The sequence below is a fragment of the Seriola dumerili genome, unplaced genomic scaffold (assembly GCF_002260705.1).
Source record: "Seriola dumerili isolate Sdu_G_001 unplaced genomic scaffold, Sdu_1.0 BDQW01000040.1, whole genome shotgun sequence".
NCBI classification, from domain to species: domain Eukaryota; kingdom Metazoa; phylum Chordata; class Actinopteri; order Carangiformes; family Carangidae; genus Seriola; species Seriola dumerili.
In genome coordinates this window covers 2,561,920-2,575,108 of record NW_019174295.1, presented here as the reverse complement: position 1 = coordinate 2,575,108, position 13,189 = coordinate 2,561,920, and the positions used below count along the sequence as shown (strand labels likewise).

At 44.1% G+C, this 13,189-nt stretch overlaps 1 protein-coding gene across 2 annotated transcripts in view; it reads left to right on the top strand.

Moving 5' to 3' along the window:
* Window positions 1-930: 930 nt before the first annotated feature.
* frem2 (FRAS1 related extracellular matrix protein 2) overlaps window positions 931-13,189 on the top strand; it is a 58,536-nt gene continuing 46,277 nt past the window's right edge. For both annotated transcript variants that reach the window (XM_022738961.1, XM_022738963.1), the window contains exons 1-2: window positions 931-5,905; window positions 8,794-8,883. In XM_022738961.1, coding sequence (XP_022594682.1) covers window positions 931-5,905; window positions 8,794-8,883 — 5,065 coding nt within the window. The remainder of the gene's footprint in view (window positions 5,906-8,793; window positions 8,884-13,189) is intronic.

The window sequence follows — 13,189 nt, the reverse complement described above, 5'->3', positions numbered from 1 at the left end:
TTTAACTTTTTTTTCTTTTTTCTTTTTTTACTTCATTGAACAGTCTGACAGAAGACTCAGGAAATAGTTTAGTAGAGAGAGAGAGAGAGGACACTACCAAGCTTCATTTTCTGGAGTAGTAAACATGAACACAGGAACATATATATATATATATATATAGTCTGCAATAGGGCATAAATCATCTAAATTATTCATTAAATTTTCAACTAAGTCAAACTAGTATTTATCATCAAAGCAGTGATGTAAAGTTAGTGGAGAGATTCAACTTTCTCTTTTCCTTTCTCCCAAATCCATCAGTGTGTATCTTCACAGGAGACATGATTATATGATCTTATGTCTTCTGTCGTATTTAAATAAGCCTCGGAACGCCCTTATTATACCTCGGAGAGAGACTGAGTTGATGATTTCTCACCATCACCTTCGACTTGAGCGACTGTTTTCAAATCCGTGCTCCTTACAGACTTCTGTGTTCCTCGCCGTTCGCTTATGTTTCCCCGCAGCCTCAGTAATTGAACTAAATGAATCACATTTTGTGTAATTCAGCTCATCCTCTAAGCCTCGCCCCACCCCCCTCACTCCCCCCTCCACCTGTGAGTGTCAGCCGGGCCGCCTATCGCCGACCAGGCTGAGGCACCAAGCCCTAAACTCCCTCCAATGTGTGCGGAGGTGGGCGGCAGCACGTTTACGCAGCCTCTCAAGTGTCTGAAGTTAAAAACTCCTGCGCGCTATTCTCGCTGAGTATGTCGAGGGTCCGGGCGGACAGATGCACGGGTGTCGCCGTGTAGACATCCCAGCTGACTCTCCCAACACTTTGGGGATTTTTTTTTCTTTTTTCAACCTGAGAAAGAGCGCGGGATTTTTCAGCATCACCCCGGCAGAGTTTTTTTTTGTTTTTTTTCTCGGATGCTTTGGATCACCTCCGCTGCCGAGATGTTGTTCTACAGACTTCTCCTGTGTTTCTCAGTAACAGGTTTTGTTTCCGCGCAGCCTGACAGCTCTGGATTATTTTACGCTCTCAGATCTGAACTGTCAGAAGATGCAATCCTGGTGGCTAACAACGGAATACGCGTGCCTTTCGGGAGATCGGTCTTCATCGATCCCATCAATGATTTGGTGATTCAGACTCAGCCGGGGGATCGATGCAGCATCACCGTCCTGGATAACGACCCGCTCTCACAGAGACCCGGGCACCTCTCTCCTAAAAAGTTTCCGTGTGATTTCGGCCCCAATGATGTGACGTACTCCCACTACGGCTCCAGAAGTCCGGCTAAAGACAGAGTGCGGCTGCAGCTCAGGTATGACGCTCAAACCGAAACCGTCATTATCCCGTTCATGATGGAGGTGGAAGTTGTTTTCACGCAGCTAGAGTTACTCACCAAAAACATGCCTCTCACTGTTGATAACCTGAAGGGGCTCAGTAATCCTATTGATAAGAAGATTTTAGAGTTTACCTATGATAGAGACTCTCATAAATGTGAGGTGGCAGCTCTGTCTGGCGGCAGCACTCTGCCCAGATATGGAAGACTTATTGATGGGGGTAAACTTTCCAACGTGATGGACTGTGATGAATTCACACAGGCAGACATCCGCTACGAGCACACGTTTGACCGCAAGTCCCCCAACAGGGATTATGTTCCCATGGTGGTGGAGCTGCATGATAAAGAAGGCAACCTAGTGAAGCAGGAGTATTTCCATCTTATGATTCGCATCAGAGAGGGAGAGGAAAACACTCGCCCCAAACCCAGCTTTGTGTCCATGATGATGATGGAGGTCAGCCAGTTTGTCATGACGGCCCTCACCCCTGATATGCTGGCTGCAGAGGATGCAGAGTCAGACCCAGACGAGCTTATTTTCAACATCACCTCTCCCCTATCTTATGAGGAGGGCTACATAGTCAGCACTGATGACAGAAACCTTCCCATCACATCCTTCTACCAGAGAGACCTGCGTGATCTGAAAATAGCTTACAAGCCCCCCTCCCTGGACTCAGACACTGAGAGGATTTTCCAGCTCGAGTTCGAGGTGGTGGACACAGACGGGGCCGTCTCGGACCCCTTCGCTTTCATGATAGTCGTGAAGCCGATGAATTCCCTGGCCCCAGTCGTGACGCGCAACACAGGTCAGCTGCTGTACGAGGGCCAGTCCCGGCCCCTCTTCAGCACCCACAACCTGGAGATCAGCGACGAAGACAACCTGGACATGGTCGCCATCGCAGTGGTGGATGGGCTGCGCCACGGGGACCTCATGGTGCTGGGCTCTCAAAAGAAATTCTTCACGCCTGCCGACCTCACCACAGGGGTTGTTGTGTACCAGCACGATGGGAGTGACACGTACAGCGACAACATTGTGTTCAAGATGACGGATGGGAAGAACGAAGTAGAATTCCTTTTTCCGATCACAATCGTCCCCACTGATGACGAGCCTCCAATTATCAATGCCAACACTGGCCTGGTGCTTTTCAAAAAGCAGATGATGCCCATATCTCCCCTCATGCTCAGTGCTGCTGACATCGACTCTGAAGACTCAACTATCAAATTCACCATCGTCCCCCCCTTCTCCACAATCGGCACGGTGCTCCTGAGGCAGTCGGACGCCCCTGAGGACCCCTCCTCTTGGAAGTTCAACGCTGAAGACGAAGTGTACGAGAAGGAGGTGACAGAGTGGCTTCAGAAAGATATCACTGATGGGAAGCTGTTTTACAAGCACACAGGCCCTCACAACACCGACACCGTCATGGATCAGTTTGTGTTCACGGTTCAGGACGACAATGACCCCCCTAATGAGTCAGGAGAGAGCGCGTTTATAATCCGGATTTTGCCCATCGACGACGTACCCCCTGAGCTGTTCCCTGGCACCACCCTGCAGATGACAGTTCAGGAGTACAAGCTCACTCAGTTTAACAAAGAAGTTTTGCGCTACACTGATTTGGACTCCGAGGACCGTGACCTCAAGTACACCGTTATCCAGCCCCCGACAGATACAGATGAAAATAACCCAGTCGTGTTCGGCTCTTTGGTTCTGACAGACAGCCCGGACACCGAGGTCACAGAGTTCACACAAGCTCAGATTAACCATCATAAGATATCCTACGGCCCCCCGGATGTTGAGCTTGGAATCACAGCCCACGTGGTGCAGTTTCGTTACACTGTGGAGGACACAGCTGGGAATAGTGTTGAAGGGGCTTTCACTATCTACCTCCAGCCCGTCAACAATAAACCTCCTCAGATTACAAACACTGGCTTTACTGTGCTCGAACGCGGCATGCACATCATCACCATCGCTGAGCTAGACACCACGGACCTCGACACGGAGAGTAAACAGATTACCTTCACTCTAAGCCAGCCTCCTAAACATGGCCAGATCCAGGTTGCATTCACTGACCTAGAGAAAAAAGGGGTTTTCAGACTTGAGGATATCTCAGAGGGGAAGATATCATATACTCATGACGGGGAGGAGACGGTGAGCGATGAGTTCCAGCTGGATGTGAGTGATGGGATCCATGTTGTGACCGTGACTGTCAAAGTTAATGTAAAGCCCATCGATGATGAAACTCCAACCGTCAGCCTGCCTGCGGGAACGATCGGTTCTCACATGGATGTGCTGGAAAACGGAGCCACAGAAATCACAACGAATGTCATCCAAGGCCATGATGATGACACAGACGACCTCCAGCTGACCTTTATTGTGGAGGATCCTCCGGTTATGGGTGAAATATTGGTTAAAGGAGTTCCTGCCACTAGGTTCACACAGGCTGATATTATTAACGGCGTGGTCGTGTACGCACACACCGGTGGTGAGATAGGTCTCGCCTCCCAGCTGGACGGCTTTAATTTGACTCTCACGGACATGTCCGATGAATGGACAGTAGGTGGCAATAAGGTCAACGGGGTTCACGTTCGAGTCACTATCCTTCCTGTTGACAGCCAGGCCCCTGAGGTCGGAGTTGGTATTCAATTCAGTGTCATTGAAGGGGAGAAATACGCCATCGGCCCTCAGCATTTGGACGCTGATGATAATGACACTCCAACAGATGATATTCTTTGCACCATCATTGTGCAGCCTACTGCCGGCTATGTGGAAAATATATCACCAGCCCCAGGCTCAGAAAAGTCCAGGTCAGGCACGGCTATCAGTGCCTTTACCATCAGAGACATCAGGGAGGGGAATGTCTACTATGTGCAGAGCATTCACAAAGGGGTAGAGCCGGTGGAGGACAGGTTCACATTTCGGTGCTCCGATGGCATCAATTTCTCTGAGAACCATTTCTTTCCGATTGTCATCATCCCGGCAAATGACGAAAAGCCGGAGATTTATTTGAGGGAAATAGTCGTGATGGAGGGGATGAACATCGTCATCGACACTCCGATTCTGAATGGGGCCGATGCCGATATCCCACCTGAGGAGCTGACGTTCATCATTTCCAAACCCCCCAAACACGGTGCCATTTTGAACCAGCTACCCACAGGCTCAGTTCTGGTGACTAATTTCACTTTAGAGCAGATCAGAGAGGCATCGAGTATTATTTATGAGCACGATGACTCAGAGACAACAGAGGACAGCTTTGATGTGATTCTGACGGACGGAAAGTACTCTGTGCAGAAAACAGCCATGGTTATGATCATCTCTGTGGATGACGAGACTCCCAGAATGCTCATCAACGACGGTCTGGAGGTGGAAATTGGAGAGACCAAAGAGATCAACAGCAAAGCGCTCAAAGCGACAGACTTAGATTCAGATGACAGCACACTCACATATATCATCCGGTTTGGGCCTGGTCAGGGTGTCCTGCAGAGGAAAACTCCCTCCGGGTCTCTGGAGAATATCACGCTAGGAATGAATTTCACACAAGGTGAGCTCGATGCAGGGCTCCTAGTTTACTCACACAACGGGCAGGAAGGCATCCGAGACTTGGTCAAATTTGATGTCACAGATGGGATGAACCCACTAATCGATCGTTACTTCTATATCACCGTGGGCAGCATCGACATGGTCTTCCCTGATGTTGTCAGTAAAGGCGTGTCTCTGAGAGAAGGTGGCAGGGTGACTTTGACCACAGATCTCCTCAGCACCACTGACCTCAACAGCCCCGATGAGAACTTGGTCTTTACTGTCACAAGGGCCCCTGTCAGGGGCCACTTGGAGTGTACAGACACTCCTGGGATGCCCATTGTGTCTTTTACACAGCTGCAACTGGCTGGCAGCAAGGTTTACTACATCCACACCTCCGACGACGAGTTGAAAATGGACAGTTTTGAGTTTGAAGTCACTGACGGCTACAATCCCATATTCAGAACATTCAGAATCTCTATTGTGGATGTTGACAATAAGAAACCGGTCGTGACTGTAAATAGTCTAGTTGTGACAGAAGGGCAGATTAAGCTGATTACACCATTTGAGCTCACCGCTGAGGACCAAGACACAGCTGAGAAGCTGCTGAAATTCACCATCACTCAGCTTCCTGTTCATGGCAAACTCCTCTACAACCAATCCTCACCTGTCACCAGCTTCACAAAACAAGACCTAAATGAAAACCTCATTAGCTACAAGCACGATGGCACAGAATCATCAGAGGACTCCTTCTCCTTCACTGTCACCGACGGCACACACACTGACTTCTATGTTTTCCCCAACACGGTCTTTGAGACCCGGCACCCTCAAACCATGAAGATCACTATCGTGGCCATAGACAACGGCGTCCCACAGATCGTGGTCAATAAAGGCGCTCCCGCTTTGAAGATCCTGGCCACAGGTCACCTGGGGTTCCCCATCAGCTCCAAAGTGCTGAGGGCAGAGGACAGAGACAGCAGCCCAGGCTCCCTGGTGTTCCACGTCACCACGCAGCCCAAACACGGTTACATCATTAACCTGGGACATGGGAACAACTCCATCGACACATTTAGTCAAGGTAAGCTCTGCATTACATTATAATGTATTAACATTTGCATGAATATTGCATCTGGATGTCATAATCGGATGACTTAATTTGTTAAGTACCTGAGATTATAAAATATATTCTATCCTATCCAGGAATCTAAATTACATGAAATGATATTCCACTCTATAATATATCAAGAGTTTCCAAATTGTTATTAGTAAGCAAAATTACATTATGACATAAAAAAATACTTTTTTTCTATTCAAACATCTACATTTTTTTTTATTATTTGGCAGATGGGAGTGGTCTTAATCATCCTTTTTTGTAATCAAATCATTTTAATCTGCTAATGTGTAATATGATACTTTAACCCCATAGGAAATTGTTAAAGTTAAAAAATCCCTGCAAACCTGCAAGTTTTGATTAATTCCTCACACCGACTACCAAAGAGTTTAATTTATGTGGAAATAATTATTCCCATGAGTGACGGGCTCGGGAATCTCAATGGTTAATTTGTGGGGCCTGATTTAGATGTGCCCTGCTCATCAAATCATAATTAGCAGACCAAAGTTAGGGGCTGCTGTTTCGCGCAAATGTCTTGTAGATGGTTAGAGATGAATAATTTATCACTTCTGCATCTCTGGGGAAATGTTCACATCTGATGTTCTTGACAGTGGTTTGTTAAATGAAGCAGGACAGAAGTAGAGGATGGTGTGAAAAGGTCAGCGCAGACCTTTTAGTCACAGGATGGCATTTGAGTTCCAGCACATTCTGATGCTTTCGCCAGGTCAGAGCAAATTCGAAAAACTGTTTGTTGGAATTTGTGCATCTTAAAAAAAAAAAAAAAAAATTGCATAGAAAACTTAAAACCTTTCAACAAACACAGACAGAATGAGACACGGCGCTTGAACTGTGAATTTGTGAAAATTTTTTACATGTGTTTATTTCTCTTTATTGGTATTGAACAGCGTCAGGACAACAACGCCGGTAATTGAGCTTTAAAACGACGCAATCAATGCAGCGTTTCATTTCATGCTGAGGCAATTATACGAACAAGTAAGAAAATCCACCTGCTCGCGCCACAGCCCTGGCATAAGAACAGACGGCGGCTGAGAGCACAGAGGGGACAAAAGAGCTCTTCAGTCTGCAGGAGACAGACACTTCTGACAACCACTGTGCAGGCTGTACTCTTTTTGGGGGGCGGGGGGGGGGCACAGATGAAACAAAAGTGCAGTGAGGAAGAGAGGAGAAAGGGCAGAAGAAGGGGCAGAGGGAGCAAGTAAAGTGGAAGAGAGTGCAAAGGAGGCAGGAGAAAACGGGGAGGAGGGTGTAGGTGGCATGAGAGAAATAGAGAATGAAGGAAGGGGGGCGTGAGAGAGTGAGCGAGCGAGAGCAAACAGGCTCGTCAGAGGAATCAGTCAGGTGAAAGAGACAATCCCTCGCTCTTTATTTACTCATCCTATTTCCAGGGCACATCCCATGAGGCTTTCTCTTTAAATATTTGATGAACAGTGTTGCCCCCGGTTCACGGTGTTGACTTTATATTTGCAAGGTCCTAGGGTTCGAGGCTGCGTCACAACACAAGACAAGATCCTCATCTGGTTGCCTCCCCGACATACAAGCGGATCGATACTCGCTTATGTGGAAAGATGAGCGACAATCTGAGAGCAGGGCGACGTAATTGTTGTTTTAAATCAGTGTAAAATGTAAAGCGGTCATGCATTTTTCCTCCGCATTAGTAGGAGGAGAGAGGCTGCGATGACAGGAAGCCACCAAAGAGGTTTAAGATGTGTCCCAGCCAGGAGTCAGGGGTTTATACTTTTATGAACCTGCTTCCTCTGACATCTATTATTGAAGGAGGTGGTTCGCAGGGGCCAAGCCCTTTCACAGTCTTGATGATTTTTTTTTTCTGCACTGTAATAGACGTTTCTGGAGAACGGTGGGAAAAAAAATGCAGGCAGAGCCCTGTAATTCAGAGGAGTTGGAGAAAAAAAACAGCTGTGGAAGTGCAGTTTGCCCCGTCGCCATCCTGTTTTTAACATTCTTCCCCTCGTCTGTCATTAAAACATCCACTGTCACCTGGTTTTCAGGGCTGTTGACACAGAGAGCTGGCAGGTTCAGGATTTAAACGTTTTCTGTTGGTTTTTGCTCGAGCTGTCTTGGATTTGAGGTGGTGGCCTTATCGTCCTGGATTACAGATGCATGACTTTCAGAGCGCTTTCTCTGGTAGAAAATTGTTCATGCTGAGTGCTGATAAGGAACTGAATCAGTGTGATACTTGAGACCTGCTGTTACTGTAGCTGATATGGTGCTGAAGCAGGACAGCTTCCATCTTTGAACGATTATTTGACAGAGAGAGTGTTTGAACAAGCCATAAAACCATAATGCAACTTCAAAGTGTGTTTGAGGCTATTTCTGCAGCCAGCATGAAACTTTACGAGGGTTTTTTTTTTCTTAATCTTAAAATGCAAATTGTTTCATAAATAAATAAGTAAATACATATTTTTTTAACCTTCGCAAGGGCAAATCTCTTCAATGTGCGATTTCTAATTTAGCTTTCACCTTGCTTTAAGTCAGAGCCACGTGGTTGTTTAGAATTTTAATCGTGCATCATCTCACATTGATGTGACAGTGTAACGCCTCAGTTTAAAATGCAGAGCGCGCCGGCCCCTCATTTGCACTCTGTCATTAATTATATCAAAACATTTGTTGTTGTTTGCTTGTCATCTCTGTGCGATCTTTGTGTTTGTCCTCCTTTTGTTGGTTTTCAGGTGACAGGGTTTTATCATATTTGCACAAATTTCAGTTTTTTGTGTTTTGTCCAGCTCAGATTTTTTTAACACCTGCATGTTTTTTGGAAATAAAAAAAAAAAAAAAAAAAAAAGTTAAACTAAGCCAACGTTACTTTTCTGTTCCAGCTGATATCGATGACTTGAACATCTGCTACGTGTTGCGGAATGAAGAAAATGCCACATCTGATCTCTTCCACTTCTCTGTTGAGGATAACGGTAAGATTTCAAGATTTCACCTTTTTATCTTTTGTGTTTGCATTTATGTTTTAGCTGCTTTATCCAGAGAAACTTTACACTGGACGAGCAGAAATATCCCGAGTGTGTTTCTAAACGACATTTCAACTAGGGCTGAACAATTAATCGAAGTATTACTGAAATCGCAATATGGCCAAATGCATTTTGCAAGAGCTGCAATTTTTCTAATTTTTTGCAAAGGTCAAATGTATCACAATAACCATTAATGACGCATTGTGCTGCTAAAGAGTCTCACCCGGCCTATAAATCATATTCTCTGCATATAAAGGAACATGCTTGTTTGCTTGTTTGGTACAAGCCCCAACAAAAATCCCATCATCATCATTTCTCTATTTTTTTTTTCAATGAATATCAAATGCAAAAAAATGACTATTCCAACTGAAATCGTGATCGCAATGTCTGCCAAAAATATTTGCGGTATAGTTTTTCATTCAGCCTTAACTTCAACAGAATTTTGAAAGATACAAATTGGCTTAGGTGAAGATCAAACCTGTCACTGGCTCTGGTGTGATTCTCATCTCTCTGGGTGAATTAGTGACTCCCCTCTCCTCTCTGACTTTTTCTGCAGCAGTTCAGAGAATCACTCATTACTCATTCAGTAGCTCGCAACACACAATTGTGATGCACCTGCGAGTCAGCTGTCAAGCATCATATTCCAGCTCGTAGTGTTTTTAATTTTTTCAAACAGTTCCCCCGCAGATTTCACAAACAGTTCAGTGAAGTTTGTTTTTTGACATTTTCTGTTGTTTTCATTCATATTCATTGTGCTAAACGAAGGCCTCCTCCTCCCCCTCTCTGTCGAGCTTCTGATGCATTTGCGCTGACTTCGTTTGATTTGGGATTTGAAGAATCTGCGCGGGGCCAACAGAGGCCGTGCTTCTGTACCTGTACGCTACAAATGATGCTGCATCTTGTTAACTCGCTGGAGAAACTGATGAGGAGTCAAGTTTCATAAAGATAGAGAACTCTTTCTGTGGTTGCTGAGATTAACTCGCGTCATTTTCACAGTTCAATGATTTGATGAGGCTGCCTGTGTACTTTGTGGATTTAACTGCAGGATGTGTCAGGCAGTATTACTGTATGTTCTGTCCTGATGCAAGGATGAGTTATTTTTTTGTCAGCACAGAGAAGGGAATTTGAACCCTGTATTAAAAATACGAGCTACAGAAGGTCAGGACAACTCTCTTATACAGAGCAAATGAGCACAAATAACAGCATGCTTTCTTCTTCTATCCGTAAAATCAGTATCAAATTTATCTTCCTCTCTATTTTTGTCATAATGAACTTGAGATGCATTTAATAACTGTCATCTGCAACTGAAATTATGCAAATGCCACTTAAAATTTTGTACATTTCGTCCTATAAGAGTGTGCTCGCAGTGTGCATAAATTAGCTTCCTTCTACTAAAGGCAGCCACTAATGAAGCAATCAGCGAATGCGAGGATCATATAGGAAATTTCTGCGATTTATGAAGAACTCAGGAAAGAAAACCAAATATTGTACTATTGAACAGTAATGATCATTATATAGCAATAACATTTCAAAGCCTTTCAAATTCAAAGTATTTGTGTCAGCGGGCAATAAGAATAAAACAAGAGGGAGAGAACGGACATCGAAGGGAAATTCCCTCAGTGTGGGACATACCGGGCAAATACCAAAACATACACAAAAAGTTTGTCTTATTTCTGGTCTTATCTGAGTGTTTTGTCCTTTTATTGTCCATTATTTATAGAAAGGTTTGTAAAGCAATGCAGTGTAAGTTATTAAATACATAAAAAAACATAAGAAATGACAAAAAGTAATACAAATGTCTAGATTTCATCTAAAAAAAATCAAAAAAATCAAGTGACCATGATAAATACCTTCATAAACCCTTCATGTTGGGGTTTAAGCTATTTGTGCCATTTGTGCGGTCCTCACATAGATGCACAGTAAAAAGAAAGAGGTGTGTGTGTGTGTAATAGCACACACGTGTTTCAGTACAGGAAATATTCAGAACAAGTCGCAGCAGTTTCTCTCATTTCTCTCAGTATGTTCATTTTCCTCTATGATCAAATATGATGGTGCTGTATTAAAAATGGAGCACGCACAGAACAACTGATGTAGAGCGTTGTAAGCCTCCCATCACTGGGGTATTTGAATTTAATGGACTTGGCAGAGAAATCCTCATATTCACATTCACTAACTCAGCGAAATAACACTTTGCTTCTCCGAGACGCACAGGACGACAAGACTACGTATAATTGAGAGTCATATGAAAACGTTGAGGTTGTGGGTCTCTTTTCAAGGTTATTTCTTCATTGTTCTTCTCAAGGCTGGGCGTGTTCTTCAGTGGGATGTAACAGTGATGTTTAGATGGTGTTCTGCCCTTCAGTTTAAAATTACTCTCTGACTTAATCACTGACATCCAAAAATTAAACGTGCTATTCAAATTACACAAGAGAAAAACCATGTATTGCACACTTTCTGTATAAAAACATACTAATGGCCCTAGACTGATTTTTCAGACGTGCTTTTCATACTGTAGCACTAATGCACTTAGAAGAAAAATGCAAATGTGTAGGAGAATAGCAGTGTCTTTATGCACATGAAAGGAGAAACATTGACTAATTGATTGTCCATGCTCCTCTAAAGTTCTTAGATTTTTTTTTTCTTTTTCGTCTCTGCTCTTGGCAATAGTCATGGTTTTAATAAAAAGGCCTGAGGCTTTTAACAGGAACTCTGTACTTCAAGTACATGAGTTTATATTATCAATCCATAAGTTTACTGGATCTACTTGAGCCTCCTTCCCTCTCAGGAGAGTTGGCGTTTCTGCAGGCTGGTTCTGGATGTAGAATTAGCAAAGAAAAGCCAACATTTATTATATATATATATATATATATATATATATATATGTAGAGAGAGGGGGAGAGGAAGCTGTTAACACACTGTTAAAGGGCAGCAGTGCCGTGAGTCACAGTAGCTGGTACAACAATGTCTGAAGCATCCTTCTCAGTGTCTTCCTCCCAAGGAAGAAACACCCCCCCCCCCCAAAATCAACTCCACGTTTACAAGCCTCTGTTTTACAGCTGCAAGTTGTAATACATGAATTCACATGTAAGCAGGTACACCTATATTTATGTATATACACAAACATAAGTATATAAATTAAAGCACTTATCCACATACATGTGCACTCGTACACACCACTCACTCAAACAATCCCACACATGCATGCACAGCAGAGCACTGAGGGGTAGCCGGGGGCTAAGGGGCGGTCAGGCCTCCAGCACAAAGAGGTGTTTGATATTTAAGAGCTCAGGCAGCATTGTGAGTAATGAGGGCCCTGGGCATCTAAGCTGGGCAGAGCTCCCAGGCAACCACTGGTAATTACCACTGGTAATTACATGGCTCTATTACCGGCTCATCCACAGAGGAAGAGTAGCAGGAAGCACCTTCTGTCACAGGTTAAGACCAGCTGCGATCGCTGTGGTTGACTGTAATGGGCTGGAACACAACTTGTTTCCCAGGCTTCTCTCTGGCTGTGGGACGTTCGGCGAGTTAAAATGCAGCAGAAGAAAACAGCACATTTGACGATGAAAGATGAAAACAAAATATTTGCAGTACTGCAAATTATTTTCACGATTAATTGCTTCATCATTTGGTCTGCAAAATGTCATAATGAGTCAAGATGTCTTCAAATATTTTGTCTGACCAACAGTTAGAAACCAGAGCTGTTGTGTTGACTATAAACAAAGAGAACACACAAAGAAAATCAGAAAAATCCTCATGTTTGAGAAGCTGGAACAAAAGAGAATGTTTGGAATCCATCAATTACCACAATAGCTGCTAATTATTTTCAATGGATTGGCTAATTAACTGTGTCCGTTCTAGGTAAAAAAGGTTGCTTCACCCAAGTTACAAAAGCACACATTTTATGGCTTAACTCTAGTGGTATCCAGCCATGCAGATAGTTATAGGTTTTATTTGTCCAGGTTGTGCAACATCTGTCTCCAACATCTCTGCCACTGACACAATACAATGAATCTGAGTGGAATTTATTACTTGTCTGTAAGCAATGTTGCAGTTACTGTGGATAAGACACAGACCTGGCTCTTGATTGCTTTTATTTGGATGAAACAGCAGCAACTGTTGACAGTGAGATCTTTGGATTATTCAGAGTGACTGCTGCGTTGTGTCTTGGAAGAGATGTTGCTTTTGAATTTCATTCACATCCACTGGGTAGTGGCAGAAATCAAAGTGATGGATAGCTGAAGGCTAAGAGAAA